This window comes from Wyeomyia smithii, chromosome 1 (assembly GCF_029784165.1).
Source record: "Wyeomyia smithii strain HCP4-BCI-WySm-NY-G18 chromosome 1, ASM2978416v1, whole genome shotgun sequence".
Lineage (NCBI taxonomy): Eukaryota > Metazoa > Arthropoda > Insecta > Diptera > Culicidae > Wyeomyia > Wyeomyia smithii.
Window position 1 is genome coordinate 83,418,893 of NC_073694.1, and position 22,357 is coordinate 83,441,249.

Below are 22,357 nucleotides of genomic sequence, written 5' to 3' on the forward strand. Positions count from 1 at the left end.
AGTAACGACATAAATGTATCATTGCGAAAATTTCAACCAATTCGACTTCGAGAATAATATTCAATGTATACAAAGTGTAAAGTAGTGCTTTCTTCATGATACTAAGTTTAGCTAAAGTGTCTATTTGCAAGAATATATTAGGAACAATGCATTTAAGGTCAAAATATTAAAGTGCGATTAACTCGAACAAACAATTTTGCAAATGTTACAAATATGCGATTATGAGCAGTTTATGGTTATCATATTTATGAGACAAACTTTCAATCACCATCAACAGCAGCATTGCAGTTTTTCATCAATTGCACACAAATTGAAATGTACGAACGAAAGTGTACCACTGCAATGCGAATAGTACCGCTTCAGTACGAATAGAAGTGTACCGCTGAAATATACGAATAGAAGAGTACCACTGCAATCATAGACGACGAGAGACCTGCGGTTCTTTACTCCACTGGTACTGTTGCTTTTACCGGCATGTTTTCTTTCAAGACATCAGTTTTTATTAGGTTCTTCAGAAATTAACACGCAGGTTTGGAAATTGTTCAAGGATGGGTATTGTTTCAAACTTTTAGGAAAACGTTTACCTTCGAGACATCATATTAGTCTAAGCTCATGGAAGCAAAAATAAATTGACCTATTGGGACGGGGAGACTCTGTCAATTTTTATTTCGATATTGATACAGAGAATATCGCAGGGAACGGATGGTGTCCATGCATGTCGTCTGTGCTAGGAATGCTCGCATGTAATTGGTGTATTCGCGTAAATTTGTTATTGAAACTTTTTATCAATTTTACCGCTTAGCAATGAAGTTAGAGTGATAATTAGCATATTACAAAATTGTTATACATTTTATCTATCCAACAAAATATTGGTTATTGTTATCCATCGTGTGGTTATGCTGTTATTAACGTTTGAAATCTGACGCAACATTTGCCCGTTTCATTTACAATTTTACAGAATGCATCCCAGTATAGTAAACAAAGACGTAGTCCCACGTCAAAAATTTATATATATTTTTTTAGCTGGGAACTCTCTCAGCTTTAATTTATTTTTACCATTGAGGACATTTTTCAGTAAACCGAAGCATCTGAGCCCTACCGCTAAACGAAATTCGAAGGCCTACTTTCCCCATAACTTCTGTTGGTTTCAGCTTGAGAATTCCTATGCTTCAGAAAGTCTTTTTTTTTTTGAAAATTTGTTACCTGAGATAACATAAATGTTTTCCAGTACCGCAAAAGTCTACAGCGCATCGTTTCTATGTCTGTCTCCTGCATCTTCAAAATTGAGCTTTATAGACATAGTTGTCCCATGACTTTTATTTTATATATCATGGCATTGTTGTGATAAATACATCAAATCACCAAAAGCATGCGAACTTTAACAAACCCGTACCCGATATTGTCGTATCATATTCACTAATCGATCTAAAAATAGGCGAAATGGTGCCCATCGCTGATGGTAATAAATTGTACATGCCTTTGATGATGAATATGATATTATTTGCTCGATCAAGACAAACGAAAACCTAAGAAACAAATAAAAAGACTCTAATTAACTAATGAGGTGTAGAGAATAAAACTTATTCGGATATTTTTGTATTTCAATTACGAACATTTCACTATCCCCAGTTGAACGTGTATCGAGTGCTATTCCTTACAGCACTTTTTTACCAGTGTATGAGATGTCTGTCAGTTGCGGGTGTTGCTTCTTCTTTTTCTTAAAAATACCCTGTGTTTGAGACAAAACAGCCTGAACAACCCTGCCAATAGTCGGTATATGCCATCACCGTCTTATGAATCCATTGAACTGAATTCGCCTGTCACCCCGGCATATCAACAAGGCGAAACGTCAATGCCAATGAGAAGACAAATTCATCCAGATCAGTGCGCGTGTGAAAATTAAAACTACAGCAGGAGATTAACCTTGAATTTAATAATTTGCTATTGAATTGATGAGTAATTACAGCCTAAGAGCGATAGCTTGTAAGTAAATACAAAATCTCTTGAAATGTTTAATTAAAATTTGCCTAAAATAAATGCAGGAAAAGATAGCTTAGAAGGGAAAGAAAGAGAAGTTGGATAGCGTCAATAAGCAGAAGAAAACTTGAAAATTTGTAAGTAATATTAATCCTAAACTTAAACCTAAATTTAATGAATAAAATTTGCAGTTGAGCTGCATATATCGTGCTGCTACAAAAACCGAGTTTTCATAACAACAGTTTCAAAAATTTTCAATGCCAATGATCCGCACACCGCCGAATCCTAACCTCAATAGTGAGGAGAGCAACTGTGTTGCCTGCAAGCGGCCAGATACCGCAGACGATTTCGTCCAGTGTGACGCTTGTGATGCCTGGTGGCATTATTCTTGTGCGGGAGTCACCGATTCAATTGCTGAACGGGTTTGGACGTGTGCCAATTGCTCTGCTGCTCCGAGTGTGACCTCCAGAAGTACCGTGTCGGGACGTGCGTCTTTGTTACAAGACACTATTAATCGGTTGAAGGAGAAGCAGGAGCTAGAAATGCAGCGGATGGAATTAGAGTTGCAACGGAAATTCCTACGTGAACAGAAAGAACTCTTGAATGCGACCCTGGCCGATGATAATCGAAGCCAGAGGAGTCGTGTAAGCCGGCGTGACGCATTAAATCGTGTGAATGAATGGCTGGGACCAGAAGAAGGCGCGGTGGGTAACCTTGGTGGACCACCAGCGGCCTCTCAGACCCAACAGAATTCTACAAAGCCAACGGCGAGTACACCATTGCTCGGAAATGCATCCGATCCACTGGAACTGCTAGAAGAAAAGCTGGATATCTGCAAAAACCAGCCGGCGCCGTCGCGTGAGGATATTATCCAGCTGCAACATCAACTACAACAGTGCAAAGAGATGCTAGCAGAAATGCGTATATCAAGTACGGCTACAAGACCAACCGGAACTATTCCCAAACATCGACCGGAAGTTATTGAAGTTATTGCACACGCTGGGGTAAATCACCCTTATTCCGATCAGTTCTTACAGCAATTACCCCCAGTGAATCACGTATCGAGTCCGCCTACCCATAGTATCAATCCGCCGTATATACCTTTAGCAAACCGAAAGGGTACTCAACAGCAAGAATGTCCCGGTCATGCGGTCTCAGATCAACATATTTTAGCACCGAATCAGTAGCAGGTAGTGTCGGTTAACCACGGTCCAACTCCACAGCAGCTTTCAGCCGCGATCTACCGTGTTTCTCGGGAAACCCGTCTGAGTGGCCGATATTTATTTCGAATTACGAGTACACGACAGCAGCGTGTGGGTACACTAACGGCGAGAACATGCTGCGACTTCAGCGATGTTTAAAGGGGCAAGCGATGGAAACCGTCCGCAGTCGGTTGGTGCTGCCTCAAGCGGTACCCCACATCATAGAAACGCTTCGTATGAGATATGGGCGACCGGAGCTGCTTATCAATGCTATGTTACGTGACGTGAGAGCGATGCCAATTCTTAGATCTGAGAAGCTTGAGTTGAGTACGGACTGGCGGTGCAGGGCTTGTGTGATCACATTATAGCAGCAAATGAGCAGGCTCATCTCACTAATCCCACACTGTTGCAAGAGCTGGTTGGAAAGCTGCCTGAGAATCAGAAACTTATGTGGGCCGGTTTCAAGCGAAATGTTCCGAATGCTGATCTGAGCGCGTTTTGCGAATATATGGCTGGTATTGTGCGCGATGCATCGACTGTCGTGGTCAGTGAGCCTGAGGAAAGAAAGGTAATGAATAAAGAAAGACGAGCAAAGGCCTATGTGAATTCCCATACTCCTGTAGGTGATGCAAGCTCACTGCCGAGGTGAAATCGTTTCGCTGTCTATTTTGTGATAGGCCTGGTCATCGTATGCGTGAGTGTGCGGCGTTTCAAAACCTCAGCGTTGAGGATCGGTGGCGAAAGGTACGTTCACTTGGGCTTTGCCATAATTGTCTCTTCGGTCATGGTAGGCGTTCCTGTCGCAGCAGTAGCCGATGTGGAATTGAGGGGTGTCAGTATCGTCATCATTCTCTACTACACAACCCAAAAAGGGTGCAATATGAATCCAAGCTCGACTGTGCAGAGAACCACGCTCACGATTACCTCGGCTCGAGCGTTTTATTCAGAATTGTTCCGGTAACCATCCACGGTGAGTCTGGTAAAGCTGATGTCTATGCGTTTTTGGATGAAGGGTCTTCACTTACGCTAGTGGAACGTGATCTTGCGGCACAAATTGGTCTAAAGGGCTCACCGCAACCACTGTGTTTGTATTGGACTGGCAACACATCCAGAACAGAGGAAACATCGCAGAAGGTGTCTTTCGATATAGCGGGTGTGGGAAAGAGCCGTCGCTACAAAGTTGAAGGAGCACGAACGGTTGCAAAACTCAATTTACCCAGTCAGAGTTTCAAGGCGGAAACAGCAGTGCAGCGTTTCAAGCACCTGCAGAATTTACCTGTGCATGGCTACGAGAATGCTGTTCCCAAACTTCTTATAGGAGTAGACAATCTGCATTTGGCAGTACCATTAAAAACGAAGGAAGGAGAAGCCGGTCCCGTGGCCGTTAAAACTCGTCTTGGATGGTGCGTGTATGGCGAACAGCGTGACAATACTTGCAACGCGTACAGTTTCCACATTTGTGAGTGTACGACGAATGAACAGTTGCATGAGACGATGAAACAGTTTTTCGCACTTGAGCAAGCGAGCATCGAGCCTGCCGTCGTTGTTTCGGAAGAGGAAGAGCGAGCGCAGAGAATCCTGGAGAGCACAACAAGACGCATAGGAGACCGCTTCGAAACAGCATTACTGTGGAAACAAGACGACATCACATTGCCGGACAGCTACGGTATGGCAGTCCGACGGCTGGAATGCCTCGAGCGGAGAATGGTTCGAAATCCAGAGCTCAAGGAAAATCTCCACCGCCAAATTGCAGAGTATGAAGCTAAAGGATACGCTCATAAGGCAACAGAAGCGGAGATGGAGAATGCCGACCCACGTAGGATTTGGTATCTCCCATTAGGAGCGGTCACCAACGCGAAGAAGCCGGGGAAAGTGCGTGTCATTTGGGATGCTGCCGCAAAGGTCGATGGTGTGTGTCTGAATTCGGTACTACTGAAAGGCCCCGATCAGTTAAGCTCCCTCCCTGGTGTACTTTTCCAATTCCGTCAATTCCAGGTGGCAGTGAATGCGGACATTCAAGAGATGTTTCATCAGATCCGCATTAGTGGGGCTGACAAACATTCGCAGCGGTTTTTGTGGCGCCCCGATCCATCGAAACACCCAGAGGTTTACTTGATGGATGTTGCAACATTCGGCTCCACCTGCTCACCGGCATCCGCTCAATATGTCAAGAATTTGAACGCAAGGAATCACTCACAAAAATATCCTCGCGCCGCGCAAGGTATCATCGACTGTCATTACGTCGATGACTATTTAGACAGCTTTGGGAGTTCGGCGGAAGCACAGCAAGTTGCAAAAGAAGTGCGTTTAGTACACAGTAAAGGGGGATTTACTCTGCGTGGCTGGCGTTCTAACAGTCGTCGTGTGCTCAAGGAACTGGGAGAATCCCATATCGTAACATGCAAAAGCCTGGCCCTGGGAAGTGACGCTCGTACCGAACGAGTTTTAGGGATGCTCTGGAACCCGCATACAGACGAACTCAGTTTTTCGACATAGATGAGCACTGAAGTACAAACGTTACTCCTCAGAAAGAATCGGCCAACGAAGCGGCAAATACTGCGCTGCGTTATGACCCTGTTCGATCCACTAGGACTGCTGTCACCGTTCGTAGTACATGGGAAAATACTAATACAAAACCTTTGGCGGACAGGAGCGGAGTGGGATAAGGAGGTTGATGATAATTCGTTCGACCTTTGGCAGAAGTGGATCAAGATGATAGATTTCAATGGTACTGTTCGTATTCCGAGGTGCTATTTCACTCGAGCTACTGCTGAGACTTACAATGCTGCGCAAATGCACGTCTTTGTTGACGCCAGCGAGAAAGCTTATGCGTGTGCTGTGTCCGCACCATGAATAACAGTGCCAAAGGTCAGTGCGCTTTGCTGGCAGGTAAAGCTAGAGTAGCGCCAGTCAAACCTATGTCAGTGCTCAGGTTAGAGCTCAAAGGATGTGTGATTGGGGCGAGGCTCGCAAAGCACGTTCAGGAACATCACCGTATTCGGATCGACAGGCGCTTCTATTGGACAGATTCGACCACAGCGTTGTCGTGGATCCGAGCTGACCCACGCAACTATCGACCATACGTTGCCCACCGAATTGGGGAAATTCTGGAGGTGTCCAGCGTAGCCGAATGGAGATGGGTTCCATCAAAACTTAACCCAGCAGATGAGGCCACCAAATGGGGTAAAGGACCGTATTTTAGCGATGAGAGCAAATGGTTTGCTGGGCCAACTTTCCTGCAGCTGCCCGAAGAAGAGTGGCCACATCCAGTAGAGGCAACTGTAGCTACAACTGAAGAAGTCCGAATGACAGTTTTACTTCATACGACTAAAAAATTTACGGTTTTCTGTGAGCGGTTCAGCCATTGGGAGAGTTTACTTGGAGTAATGCGATGCGTGCTTCGCTTTATCAACAACATTCGGCGTGGACGTACAAGGTTTGCTAAACAACTGAAGCAAAACGAACTGCGAGCTGCCAGAGATGCAGTCTTCAACCAAGTACAATACGAAATATATACCGAAGAGATGATGGTTCTGGCCAAAATCGACACACTGCCTTCAAACCACCCAGGAACGATCAATAAGGACAGTAGCCTGTACCAATTTATGCTGGTTATAGATGATAACGGGGTGATTCGACAAGGTAGTCGCGCAAGGAAGGCAGAGCATTTACCTTTCGACACAAGATACCCCATATTGCTCCCAAGAGACCATCCCGCTACGAGACTGCTCATTGATTATTACCATCGTATCTACCGTCATGCCAATCCTGAAACGGTGGTCAATGAAATGCGACAGCTATATATGATCCCAAGTCTACGGACGATGGTGAAATTGGTTTCACGAACGAGTCAATTCTGCAAACTACGCAGAGCTAAGCCTCAAATACCACCAATGGCACCGCTGCCATCGGCACGTCTGGCGCACCATGTCCGCCCCTTCAGTTACGTGGGGATTGATTATTTTGGCCCAGTACTGGTAGAAGTGGGTAGATCGAACGTAAAACGGTGGATTGCTCTGTTCACTTGTTTAACAGTTCGGGCAGTGCATCTGGAAATAGCATATAGCTTATCAACAGCTTCTTGCGTTTCGTGCGTTAGAAGATTTGTCAGCCGCAGAGAGTGTCCGGTGGAATTCTACAGTGACAACGGGACAAACTTCCAGGGTGCAGATCGGATTCTTCGCGAGCAAATTAACCAAGGACTTTCGGCGACCTTTACTAACGCAGAAACTAAATGTAACTTTAATCCACCTGAAGCTCCACACATGGGAGGAGCGTGGGAGCGTTTAGTTCGATCCGTTAAAGCCGCGATGGGGGAAGCGTATTCGGACGGGAAGTTGGACGATGAAGGGTTGCAAACTTTGGTCGTGGAGGCGGAGAGCTTGGTAAACTCGAGGCCTCTGACGTATCTACCACTAGACTCTGAAGAGTCCGAAGCGCTCACTCCGAACCATTTTTTGCTTGGTAGCTCGGGAGGAGTGAAGCAACCCGTGTCAGTTATCGATTCTGCCAAACCGCAATTTTTGAAAGCTTCGTGGGAGCAGATCCAGAAGCAGCTCACCGTCTTTTGGAAGCGCTGGCTGGACGAATATTTGCCGGTTATTCGCAGACAGCCAAAATGGTTTGACGAGAGTCGGCCATTGAGAGAAGGGGATTTGGTTTTGATCGTGGATGAAAGAAAGCGCAGTTGGTGGACACGAGGCCGAATTGTCGAGGTGATGCCAGATGGAGAAGGGAGGGTCCGTCAAGCGCTTGTGCAAACAACGAGCGGTTTGATACGACGTCCGACGACGAAATTAGCACTTTTAGACGTAGGAGAAGGTGCAGTCTTGGCCAACAGCAAGATGCACCGGGTGGAGGATGTTGGAGACAAAACAGCCTGAACAACCCTGCCAATAGTCGGTATATGCCATCACCGTCTTATGAATCCATTGAACTGAATTCGCCTGTCACCCCGGCATATCAACAAGGCGAAACGTCAATGCCAATGAGAAGACAAATTCATCCAGATCAGTGCGCGTGTGAAAATTAAAACTACAGCAGGAGATTAACCTTGAATTTAATAATTTGCTATTGAATTGATAAGTAATTACAGCCTAAGAGCGATAGCTTGAAAGTAAATACAAAATCTCTTGAAATGTTTAATTAAAATTTGCCTAAAATAAATGCAGGAAAAGATAGCTTAGAAGGGAAAGAAAGAGAAGTTGGATAGCGTCAATAAGCAGAAGAAAACTTGAAAATTTGTAAGTAATATTAATACTAAACCTAAACCTAAATTTAATGAATAAAATTTGCAGTTGAGCTGCATAGATCGTGCTGCTACAAAAACCGAGTTTTCATAACAACACCCTGCATTCTAATTTTTTTGTGGAAGGACAATAGTTTCCCTTCAGTATCGAAGGAATATCGGGGTGAATGTATCGATCCACCCTAATATCAACGTTAGTTGCATCGATAAAAAATACCGATATTCAAACGCAGCGATATCGATACCTTCGTTATCGATACGGTATCGGCCAATGCTACCTGACACAAGTACAGAGCTGCCAGATTTTATTTTGAAAAATCTGTATGCACCCGTAAAAATATCTGTATTTTTCTACATTTTGTTCGTGTGCCTACAAGTGCTCTGGTTTGGGGTAACTGGGCTTGGCATCCAACCTTAAACTTCGCCTGAAACCGTAAAAAGTTTGGGTAAAATTCCTGAAAGAAAATTCAGATCTATAACCTTTTTTTTCTGCTAGAAAGGCAACAGAATCCGGTATTTTTGTTCCAAAGCTTTACCACAAATGTCGAATGTCCAGAAGAAATCAAATAAAAGGAATTTCCCGCTTAGTAAATGCCAGACGCCGTTTTTGTGGCGCCCCGATCCATCGAAACACCCAGAGGTATACTTGATGGATGTTGCAACATTCGGCTCCACCTGCTCACCGGCATCCGCTCAATATGTCAAGAATTTGAACGCAAGGAATCACTCACAAAAATATCCTCGCGCCGCGCAAGGTATCATCGACTGTCATTACGTCGATGACTATTTAGACAGCTTTGGGAGTTCGGCGGAAGCACAGCAAGTTGCAAAAGAAGTGCGTTTAGTACACAGTAAAGGGGGATTTTCTCTGCGTGGCTGGCGTTCTAACAGTCGTCGTGTGCTCAAGGAACTGGGAGAATCCGATATCGTAACATGCAAAAGCCTGGCCCTGGGAAGTGACGATCGTACCGAACGAGTTTTAGGGATGCTCTGGACCCCGCATACAGACGAACTCAGTTTTTCGACACAGATAAGCACTGAAGTACAAACGTTACTCCTCAGAAAGAATCGGCCAACGAAGCGGCAAATACTGCGCTGCGTTATGACCCTGTTCGATCCACTAGGACTGCTGTCACCGTTCGTAGTACATGGGAAAATACTTATACAAAACCTTTGGCGGACAGGAGCGGAGTGGGATAAGGAGGTTGATGATAATTCGTTCGACCTTTGGCAGAAGTGGATCAAGATGATAGATTTCAATGGTACTGTTCGTATTCCGAGGTGCTATTTCACTCGAGCTACTGCTGAGACTTACAATGCTGCGCAAATGCACGTCTTTGTTGACGCCAGCGAGAAAGCTTATGCGTGTGCTGTGTACATCCGCACCATGAATAACAGTGCCAAAGGTCAGTGCGCTTTGCTGGCAGGTAAAGCTAGAGTAGCGCCAGTCAAACCTATGTCAGTGCCCAGGTTGGAGCTCAAAGGATGTGTGATTGGGGCGAGGCTCGCAAAGCACGTTCAGGAACATCACCGTATTCGGATCGACAGGCGCTTCTATTGGACAGATTCGACCACAGCGTTGTCGTGGATCCGAGCTGACCCACGCAACTATCGACCATACGTTGCCCACCGAATTGGGGAAATTCTGGAGGTGTCCAGCGTAGCCGAATGGAGATGGGTTCCATCAAAACTTAACCCAGCAGATGAGGCCACCAAATGGGGTAAAGGACCGTATTTTAGCGATGAGAGCAAATGGTTTGCTGGGCCAACTTTCCTGCAGCTGCCCGAAGAAGAGTGGCCACATCCAGTAGAGGCAACTGTAGCTACAACTGAAGAAGTCCGAATGACAGTTTTACTTCATACGACTAAAAAATTTACGGTTTTCTGTGAGCGGTTCAGCCATTGGGAGAGTTTACTTGGAGTAATGCGATGCGTGCTTCGCTTTATCAACAACATTCGGCGTGGACGTACAAGGTTTGCTAAACAACTGAAGCAAAACGAACTGCGAGCTGCCAGAGATGCAGTCTTCAACCAAGTACAATACGAAATATATACCGAAGAGATGATGGTTCTGGCCAAAATCGACACACTGCCTTCAAACCACCCAGGAACGATCAATAAGGACAGTAGCCTGTACCAATTTATGCCGGTTATAGATGATAACGGGGTGATTCGACAAGGTAGTCGCGCAAGGAAGGCAGAGCATTTACCTTTCGACACAAGATACCCCATATTGCTCCCAAGAGACCATCCCGCTACGAGACTGCTCATTGATTATTACCATCGTATCTACCGTCATGCCAATCCTGAAACGGTGGTCAATGAAATGCGACAGCTATATATGATCCCAAGACTTCGGACGATGGTGAAATTGGTATCACGAACGTGTCAATTCTGCAAACTACGCAGAGCTAAGCCTCAAATACCACCAATGGCACCGCTGCCATCGGCACGTCTGGCGCACCATGTCCGCCCCTTCAGTTACGTGGGGATTGATTATTTTGGCCCAGTACTGGTAAAAGTGGGTAGATCGAACGTAAAACGGTGGATTGCTCTGTTCACTTGTTTAACAGTTCGGGCAGTGCATCTGGAAATAGCATATAGCTTATCAACAGCTTCTTGCGTTTCGTGCGTTAGAAGATTTGTCAGCCGCAGAGAGTGTCCGGTGGAATTCTACAGTGACAACGGGACAAACTTCCAGGGTGCAGATCGGATTCTTCGCGAGCAAATTAACCAAGGACTTTCGGCGACCTTTACTAACGCAGAAACTAAATGTAACTTTAATCCACCTGAAGCTCCACACATGGGAGGAGCGTGGGAGCGTTTAGTTCGATCCGTTAAAGCCGCGATGGGGGAAGCGTATTCGGACGGGAAGTTGGACGATGAAGGGTTGCAAACTTTGGTCGTGGAGGCGGAGAGCTTGGTAAACTCGAGGCCTCTGACGTATCTACCACTAGACTCTGAAGAGTCCGAAGCGCTCACTCCGAACCATTTTTTGCTTGGTAGCTCGGGAGGAGTGAAGCAACCCGTGTCAGTTATCGATTCTGCCAAACCGCAATTTTTGAAAGCTTCGTGGGAGCAGATCCAGAAGCAGCTCACCGTCTTTTGGAAGCGCTGGCTGGACGAATATTTGCCGGTTATTCGCAGACAGCCAAAATGGTTTGACGAGAGTTGGCCATTGAGAGAAGGGGATTTGGTTTTGATCGTGGATGAAAGAAAGCGCAGTTGGTGGACACGAGGCCGAATTGTCGAGGTGATGCCAGATGGAGAAGGGAGGGTCCGTCAAGCGCTTGTGCAAACAACGAGCGGTTTGATACGACGTCCGACGACGAAATTAGCACTTTTAGACGTAGGAGAAGGTGCAGTCTTGGCCAACAGCAAGATGCACCGGGTGGAGGATGTCGGAGACAAAACAGCCTGAACAACCCTGCCAATAGTCGGTATATGCCATCACCGTCTTATGAATCCATTGAACTGAATTCGCCTGTCACCCCGGCATATCAACAAGGCGAAACGTCAATGCCAATGAGAAGACAAATTCATCCAGATCAGTGCGCGTGTGAAAATTAAAACTACAGCAGGAGATTAACCTTGAATTTAATAATTTGCTATTGAATTGATAAGTAATTACAGCCTAAGAGCGATAGCTTGTAAGTAAATACAAAATCTCTTGAAATGTTTAATTAAAATTTGCCTAAAATAAATGCAGGAAAAGATAGCTTAGAAGGGAAAGAAAGAGAAGTTGGATAGCGTCAATAAGCAGAAGAAAACTTGAAAATTTGTAAGTAATATTAATACTAAACTTAAACCTAAATTTAATGAATAAAATTTGCAGTTGAGCTGCATAGATCGTGCTGCTACAAAAACCGAGTTTTCATAACAACACCCTGCATTCTAATTTTTTTGTGGAAGGACAATAGTTTCCCTTCAGTATCGAAGGAATATCGGGGTGTAGCAATGGGCAAGATCGATTCGATTTCTGCAAAATCGATCTTCTCGGGTCGATCCATCGATTTTTTGAATCGATTTATTTGCGCGCGATTTTCTACTGAATCGATTCTTTGGATGGCAAGATCGTTTATTTTTTCGCCTGAAAAATAAATGTGTGCAAAACGGATTGAAGACAATAGTGATTGGATTTATTGTTGCTAATGTAATCTGCGGCCGAATTCCGAGAACACTTTTTTTTTGAAGAGAAGAAAATTTCTTCATTGATAGTATACAAAATTTTTTTCTTCTCTCCGAAGAAGTGTGTGCTCGGAACTCGGACACTGATCTGAAAAATGTGTCAAGTTTTTACGCATTTCAAATGTTTTTGTTGGTTCAAACAATTGTCTACGTCCATGACAACTTTTTTCGTAAGTATGTCTCCACCCCCACAAGCACTGTTGCCAACTGTACAGATTTATCTGGAAATGTACAGATTTTCTCGGGTTTTCGGTACAGATTCTGTACCGTACAGATTACAGATTTCGAGAAAAAGTACAGATAAGTACAGATTTTCTTGATGGTTAGAAAGGATTAGACAAAACTTTTTGGCCGACATTGCAACGATTTAATGGATGGGATCTTGCAATCCACGCACTTAGAATTTACTGCCAACTATCGGTAATTTGCTGTCGAGAATGGCACCACTCGGTTAAAAACGGCAGTTATTGCATGTTTTCGTAAATCTCGATTTAACCAAACTAAAATGTTGGTACAAATATCCGGTAGTGTTGCTGAATTATGGGTTGCATTGTTTTTTGGCTGAATTTTCAGGAGATTGAACCACAATGGCACGGTAATATGCATTACCAAGCCCCATTCTAAAGTGTGCAAAAGTTTTGTTGAAAACCGAGCTAGTAATTTGGAATTAATATTAACTGAGTCAGGGCAGTCCCAGTTTTCTCTAAACAATTCACGTTGAAGCTGTATAAATATAGAAAATAAAAACTTTGAGCCAGTGGTACAGATTTTGGTACAGATTTTTTTCCGGAAATAGTACAGATGAAAAAGATTTTTGCAGCTCATAGTACAGATGAAAATGTGGCAACACTGCCCACAAGGTTCCAGAATATCCAGCTTTCCACGAACGGTAATGGCGGATAGGGCACGCTGCCCATTTTGACGTTTTCTGTAGGTCAGGGAAGCTAGATAACCTTGTCGAGTTGAAAAAGAAAAATCCGCAGCCAAATTAAGTCCCTCCAGTATTTTTAACGCAGTAACCATTTTTTTGCTTTTGTAAACGCGACATCAATAGACAAACCCGTATGAAATTTGGCTAATACGCATGCGTTGTGAAATATATCAAGGATTAGGGGTGGGTGAAACGGCTCTTTCGCAAGAGCGGCTCTGACCTGACTCATGGTTCACAATGATTCACGAGCGTTGACAGTTCGTGTTGTCTCGGTAAACTTCGGGTTCGCGCAAACCAAACAGTTTGGCTGCGCCCAAAGAACCGTGGTTCTTTTTCGTGAGCCGTTCGTTCTTTCGCTCTTTTCTAAGAACCGGTTCATATGAACGGCTTGTGAGCCGTTCGCCCATCTTTAGCGAGGATGAAAAGAACGACGAGACAAGTTTGCATCTCGAACTGAATATAAATTACCGACCACAAGACCGCCTCGAAAGTTTGACATATATTGTATACAATCATTACTAACTGATTGGTGTATATTGGGGTGGCAATGGACTTTGACAGTTTTTTTTAGAAGTAGTGTTCAATGTTTCGCCCTCACGAACAGTTAGCAAAATTTCGATTATTTGGATAACACCCGACCTCGACGTTTATACATTTCTAATAACCCGTTCACATGATGTAATATTGCTCATCTTGATTTCAAATCCCATACTCCAAATTTTCCGTGAAAACTAGATGTATGTATGTTTCAAGATACGCGATATCACGTGATATCTGCTATAGTGTGAACAAGGCATAAGATATTTGGCACAAAAAAAAAACTATTACGAACTGTGCTTTTCTTCAGAAGTCGAGAAAGTGAAATTTAGACTAAATACTCCTGAATTCCGATTGAGCTGAAATTTTGCATTGCATTGAATATAGAATTTACCATTTTGGATATTAGCCAACATTATTTCATATCTGCAAGTTCACTTTTTTAAAAATTGGCTTCCGTAGGGACGTTGTTTACTATCGTTGTAGGTGTTTACTATCGAGCACCAATTTTTTGATTTCGGTAGAGAAGGCATATGCGCTTATTTTTCATCTGTGAGTAGCGGGGTACTCGTTAACTCAAATATTGCAAAAGTTGAATTAAATGTTCGTGTATATGCCGTGCTGCATTCTGTTCTGCATGGTGTCGCGCTTGCCATTTTTATTTATTTGAGTTTGTGCTGCGGATGTTCGATTTTTTATGAATTGGGTTGTTCAGCTATATTAGTTTTTTCTATCATCTGAAAGATCTGAATTTTCTAAGTAAAACGTGATTTAAAAAAAATTCTATCATTGTCCTTCGCTTTTTAAATCACGATTTGAAACTGCTTGAAATTTGCTCGAAACCGCTACAATGACAGTTCGCCCATCTACCAACTGTCATTGTAGCGATTCAGAGCGAATTTTTGTTTTTTATTTAAAAACCGAAGGAAAATGATATAAAATTTTAAAAAATCACGTTTTACTTAGAAAGTTACACTCTTTTGGATGATATATAAAAATCGGAAATCCGTGAATAGCGTGCCACGGATCCTGCTGATGTTGATGATGCTTTCACGTGCATTATGTCAGCGGTTCCAAACTTTCTGTCAAAATTTAGAATTCAGTAGAAAAAAACCGCCAAAAAAAGTACACGCGGTAAAAGAAGATGGCATTAAACTAAAAAAGCGGTATCGTTAGTAGATGTTATGAACTAAAACTCGTTGAACATGATTGATAAACCGGAAAACGCAAACAAAACAAAATCTCCATAAATATAGCCAAAAAAGGTCGTAAAAAGCTTATACCGAACAAAAATCGATTTTTTGTTGAATCGATTTATCAGGCTCGATTTTTCTATGAATTGATTCAATTGATTTTGATTAATCGATGCAGGAGAATCGATTTTTTTTTTCAAAGATCGCCCATTGCTATCGGGGTGAATGTATCGATCCACCCTAATATCAACGTTAGTTGCATCGATAAAAAATACCGATATTCAAACGCAGCGATATCGATACCTTCGTTATCGATACGGTATCGGCCAATGCTACCTGACACAAGTACAGAGCTGCCAGATTTTATTTTGAAAAATCTGTATGCACCCGTAAAAATATCTGTATTTTTCTACATTTTGTTCGTGTGCCTACAAGTGCTCTGGTTTGGGGTAACTGGGCTTGGCATCCAACCTTAAACTTCGCCTGAAACCGTAAAAAGTTTGGGTAAAATTCCTGAAAGAAAATTCAGATCTATAACCTTTTTTTTCTGCTAGAAAGGCAACAGAATCCGGTATTTTTGTTCCAAAGCTTTACCACAAATGTCGAATGCCCAGAAGAAATCAAATAAAAGGAATTTCCCGCTTAGTAAATGCCAGACGCCCAGCAGAACTCGAACAACCACGCTCGACGCCTGGGCTAGAATCCCAACGCCGACATAGGTGTCGATGGGTGTGGGGTGACGTGATCCATTCACAATCAACCCAACTTGTCTAGGTTTAGTCCTTGTCGACACCGGGAGATTTTCTGAGCCGAAAAATCTCTGGGATCACGCATTCCATCGCATGAGGAAGTAAAACCGTTTGCGTCGGTCCGTTGAACAACGGGTCGTAAATTAGGGTCCTGGGTGGAGTCGCCTCCACCAGTGGCGGAACTAGATCGACGGAAAATAAGCAAGAATAAAAAAAATTGCTAAAGTTCTGTACAAATCTGTATTAAAAATCAAAATTCTGTATTCTGTATCATTTCTGTATCGTGGTCAAAAAATCTGTATAATACAGAAAAATCTGTATACTTGTCAGCCCTGCACAAGTAAAAGAGATTTTTAAGGCTGTTCGCACCCCAAGTATGATGACAGTTCTACAAGGTATGCTATTCACGTCGATGCAATAGTATTAGTGATCGTGAGGAACTTTTTCCAATTTTGTATGAAATTTGAAATGATTTTGCATTTTAAACTAAACTTATAAAACATACTTTCCTGAAAAGTTATAGAAATGATGTTGAAACATGTTTTATTTGTGGGGAATACATAAACCTGCTGCGGTTTAGGTAAAATATGCTGTTTTTCATCAATTTGCCGGTAACCTTTTTGCACTTTTCGTTATTTTCTTGTACTCTAATAGCGCTTCTAAATAGAGTCGCTTATGTTTCATACAGTAACAAAAGTCATGAGCTATGACAATGACTAATATTATGCTCCAACTATTAGAAATATAGCATTTTTATATATTTTATTTCGACATATTGTCGCAATTTTTCACACTAAATCTAAATTAATATCAATTTCTAGTGTGTTTCAACTGGAGATTCATTCTCCAACCAAAAAAATTAGATATAAAACAACATAAAACGAGAAATTTCCAAAAATGTTCTGAATTCCATACAAAACGCGAAATTTTTCATAACGAGATTTTTTTGTGTGAGTGGATAGACAAAACTGTAGCATACCCCGTAGAACTGTCATCATACTTGGATTCGCACCTACGCGAATTCTCATATACAATTGTCAATTTATGTGTGAAAACAAAAGCAAAAATATTTCCTTTCTTCACTTGCGCAAATAAAAACCAAACCAATGAATAGAGTCGTCAGGGCCAATACAAAATAGAAGGCGTGATCGCTATCACGCCCTCTATTTCGTATTTGCGATTATGAAACTCAGTAAGATTTTAAAGGCTGCAATGACGTAAACTTTCGTATAAATTGTCGGAGTATTTTTTCCTCGTGAAATGAATGACCATTTTGTCGATTAGGAAATGTGATATGCTAAAAAACAACAAATTTGAAAGCCAATTTCATTTATATTCTTGAAACAGGTTGTGTCAATTTCGATTACATGATGCAACTTCTAATACAATTGCCTTATAACTTATAAATCTTCGAACTCTAGATGACTCGACTGTTGAATGAGTTTGCGATTCTCTTCAAAGCTGGGACGTTTCGGCAAAACGCTTATAAAAAGCATCTTGCCAAAAGTCTCTTTTTCCTTAGTTTCCAAAACATACTCCTGTGAAATGAAAGAATTATCTACTTAAGTTACATTTTTGAAAAGTTAACAGTGTTGTATCACAAATTCCTTTAGGTTTAATTACCTATCGAAATCATTACCATTAAAATTATTTTTCGAGCTAACCGGATTTTTCTTTATATATTTTTGGAGACTAAAACTAAAGCTTACCTTACAGTGAAACCGATACAAAATTTCAAATAACTATAGTATGTCGAAATGCAGCAAACGAAAAAATTGTTAAATTTTGCCTCTGTTTTCACACTTAAAAAACATCTTTTACTTGTGTCAGGGCCAATGATAAATGAAATGAATAATGAAATAAAATAACAGTGGGCATTATTGAGCGGGTATCGAAAAAATCGATACTTTTGATTCAAAATTCAGAGTACACGGAGAAAAATCTAACTGATGGTTTGTATTAGTAATATTTTCAACGAAAACAGCTGCCAGAAAATCGATGTAATTGTAAACATTATTCAATGAGATATACATGATGGTGCGGAAAAAAAGTTAGTCAGCATAAAACAGTAAATCCTAAACGTCATGGTTGAAAAACAACGTGAATCGAACAACACGGTTCGTGTTTCGAGTGTTAGATCTCGCCTAATTAAGTTTAGTTTATTATTGTCTTCATAAACACTATAATGGTATACTTGTAGCATAAGCATTCTTCTCCCGCTATCTCCCCACCTTTATTTGCCTCATTGAATGAAATTCACCACTAATCTCAGAGGAAAAAGGGTAAAACGCAAAAAAAGTGTTCGGCAGGATGGGCTAAAATGTGCATTATTGTTTTTTTTTAATAGTTACAACCTCCATAGAGAAAAATTTAAATGAGGATTGGTTTTAAAAATTAAGAGACATCGTTTGAGCGGATAAAAATTTTCGTCGGGAAACCTCTATTTCGACTGAAATTATTCCCTTAGTCTCTGAGGAGGATTTTTTTGATGATGATGATGATGATGGTCCCACCTCATACCCCTACATCGGTTTGAGCAGGTCGATTTATCTAAGTAAGATATTATATAGAGTCATACAATGTAACCAGTTGGCAAACAAATAACGGACTGGTTATTAATACAGACATAGTAACCCTTCAAAAGAATACCAATAATTTAACAATGAGTATAAAAAAACGATTTTCCAATACCATCATGGATCCAAGGCTCATCCAGAACGTTTCCAGCCCGAAAATTATCTGGACTTGGTTAGGAATTGAACCTAACATTTAGGAGTGTTAACTAATCAGAATTGATTCTGGATAACGATCCAAAACTACGAGAGAGATCCTGTGATACTATAGTTCTCGATAACGAGCTTTACAGTCCACAGGCGAACCCAAGCCTTTTCAGTTTTTTCTCCCAACCTTAGTTCAAAATCGTAAAAACAGATAAATATCAAAAATCAGAATAACAGCATATATGCTATTTCATACCAAAAAGCAACTTTCCAACCCGATATGCTTTTTGTTTCAATTTCAGGGGTTTAATCCTGATGTACTCAATATCCAAATTGTCTATGTCAGTCTACGCGCGCGTGGCTCAAACATGTGTAGTCGACTCTTTTTTAAACTCTACTATTAAATATTATACAACTAATTCAAACAAAAATCCATCATCATCAGTGAACATAATAGCTTAGTTTACCCAATAAATTAAAAAACAAAAAAATTCATAAATTTTACAATCTTCGTCATTAATTTACAAAAAATTCTATATAATCTGGAGGATTTGGATCGAGTGCGTCTTGAGCTGCCCGACAGATCAGACGTATTTTCGGTTGCTTGTGGACTGGTCTTTGACTGCCTATAGCTTCAAAGTTTGTGTTTTGTCAGTGTGTCTTTTAAAGATTACCTGGAAGTTAACTTACATCAGTCTTTCTCAAGAATACCTATTTCTTTCTTTCTCAATACTTGCAATTTGATATTATTTTTGAACTTTTTTCGTATCACCTGAAATGGCAGGACGAAAAAAGAAACCACGCATCGCTACGGGGAGGAAAAGAGAGGCATCTCTTTCTGAAAATAGCTTATGCAGTGAAAATTTATATGATATTCTGCCTGAGCAAGAAGCCGGCGAAATTGAAATGTTCGAAAGTAAAACTATTCAATGTGAAATTTCTGTAAAAAAGGAGAAAGTTCCACCTATTGTGGTAACTATTGCTTCTAAATTTTTAAAAGAGAACTTTCTACGTTTCTCTCCGACGTCAAAGTTACTTATCAAATTGGCCGAAGAGGCGAATGCCATTTACTGGCCCAAACATTGAAAGATTGGAATCGTCTTATTCAGTATTTAACTGAAAAGATGTACAAATTTTTTACATATGATACGAAGAGCGCCAAGCCGTTCAAGGTCGTATTGAAAGGTCTCACCAACGATCAAACCGTTGATGAGATCAAAATTACTTTGACAGAATTACTTGGTATAGCCCCTATTCGAGTAATTCTAATGAAACAAAAATCACGAGGCGAAAACAGTCAGAACTGGAATTTCCCTTGTAAATTATTTAATTCATTTTAACCGCAGTGAGGTTAATAACTTAAAATTTTTTGAAAAAGCACATGCTTTATATAACGTGCGTGTAAAATGGGAATTATATCGAAAGTTTGGCGGAGGTGAAAAGCATATCACCCAATGCCGTGTTTGCCAACGTTATGGCCATGGTTCAAAGTTTTGTAACATGGACCAAAAATGCCTCATTTGTGGAGACTCTTCTCACAAAAAGGACACATGTCTTGTGAAAGAGAGTAAAAATTTTCGCTGTGCGAATTGTAACGGCAACCATATGTCGAATTTTTATCAATGCCCAGCCCGTTTAGCAATTGTTAAGGCAAGGCAAGGTAAACCAAACTCAAAACAAACTTCAAAACAAAATTCTCCAAGCGTACCAGTGACGCATAGTTTTAGTCATAGTATTGCCTACTCCTTTGCATACCCGTCATATGCACAGGTTACAGGTAGTTCGAACATTCTACCGCCTAATGTTGGTAGTTCGAAAATGACCGCTAATATGGGTAAGCAAAACACGCTAGAAAATAATTGTACACCTATTACCCCAGCTAATCACAGAAAACTCATTCGTTGTTTTGCTTTCGTCTCGATTAGACGCAAATTGTTTATCTCCGTTTGAGTTCGCAAAATAACAATACACGAGTTATCGTACGGGTGTTTTTTTGTCGATTAGTTCTTGTGTTGCGCGATAACAATAGCATGTTGTATATCGGCAGAAACATCTGCACACTGGAAGGGACAGGCTACCCCGCCAGTGATTCGATACGCAGCTGATATATCAGCAAGAATAATTCTCCCGCACCGCTGTTACCCCGCTAGCAGCACGGACCACCATACGATCGAGCGAGTGGAAGTCAACTACAAGTGGCATCTACAAGTGACATCTACAAGGTCGCGTGTAAGATACGGCCACTGTGTCACAACACGAAGCTGGATCGTCATTGTTTGTTCTGCGGAGACACTCGATTAATCCAACTATCAGCCGTGAGGTCGTGACTTAGACGTTCGGTGTAGTATTACATTTAGAATTTTACTATAATTATCAATATTATTACTATGTTATAATATTATTATTAATATTATTATTGATATTATTATTATTGTTATTATTATTATTATTACTACAATTATTATTATTATTATTATTACTATTGTTATTAGTATTAGTATTACTGTCTTGTTTTTTTATTTGATCCATTGTAGATTGAAAAATTGTTTTTAAAATTTAATATCAACTACTTGAACCACCCCCCCCCCCCCATATTCGAATATTTATCGTTTGTGTGCGGTAGAGCGTAACGCTCCCGCAAAATGGACGACATGCAGGTGCAACTTTTCCTGGAGGTGGAAACAAACGGGGAAGAAATTGAAATTTCTCCCATCAGCTCACCCCTACCTTCCCCTGTGCCCTCCCCTTTGCCAAGTCCTGTACCAAGAGTACCGGAAGTACGGGTAAAAGCTAACCCAGATGCCGCTGGCGGTCCCTACCTTGTTTTTTTCCGGCCCATAAAGAAGCCATTGAATATTATTCAAATTGGCAAAGACCTGGCAAAACATTTTTCGGCCGTAACCGAGATTACGAAGGTGAGGCCGAACAAACTGCGAGTTGTCGTGAGTAGCTTGAAGCAAGCAAACGAAATGAAGCTGGCTACGAGCTCTTCACGAGAGAGTATCGCGTGTACATCCCTGCCAAGGATGTAGAAATCGACGGTGTGGTTACCGAGGGGAATCTCACTGTCGATGATATTTTGCGTCATGGAGTTGGCTGTTTTAAAACCCCTTGATACAAAGTGTAAAGATACTGGATTGCAAGCAATTGCATTCAGTATCCATCGAAGAAGGGAAGAAGAAATTCCTCCCTTCGGATTCCTTCCGAGTAACATTCGCCGGATCCGCGCTGCCGAACTACGTCCGCTTGGACAGGGTTCGTCTACCTGTACGCCTGTTCGTACCGCGGGTCATGCATTGCCAAAACTGTAAGCAGTTAGGTCACACAGCCACCTACTGCTGCAACAAGGCACGCTGTAGCAGAAATGCTCTTTTGCAGAAATGCTTAAGAGGGCTGAGCCACCCTTGACAGGAAACATCTTTTCCTTCTTGCCAACTGATGAGGGTACATCTGACGATCCCGTCGAAGGGTGTTCCTATGCCTTGCCAGAGGGATCTAGGAAGAGGAGAATGCTCAACTCTCCTAATCTTTCTCGCAAAGGTCGTAAGATAACCCCTAGCGGAATGACCAATAAGACAACACAAAAAGGAAGCGGTGAAGAAAAACCGAAGC

General features: G+C 41.8%; 3 protein-coding genes across 3 annotated transcripts in view; 2 read left to right on the plus strand and 1 right to left on the minus strand.

Moving 5' to 3' along the window:
* LOC129717835 (uncharacterized) overlaps positions 1 to 22,357 on the minus strand; it is an 879,733-nt gene that overhangs the window by 27,545 nt on the left and 829,831 nt on the right. The gene's annotated exons all lie outside the window — the stretch shown is intronic.
* On the plus strand, positions 6,029 to 8,062 carry LOC129716889 (uncharacterized). Its single transcript, XM_055666732.1, has one exon. The coding sequence runs from the start codon at positions 6,029 to 6,031 to the stop codon at positions 8,060 to 8,062; it is 2,034 nt and encodes a 677-aa protein (XP_055522707.1).
* Positions 8,969 to 11,848, plus strand: LOC129716890 (uncharacterized). The gene has a single exon (XM_055666733.1). The coding sequence runs from the start codon at positions 8,969 to 8,971 to the stop codon at positions 11,846 to 11,848; it is 2,880 nt and encodes a 959-aa protein (XP_055522708.1).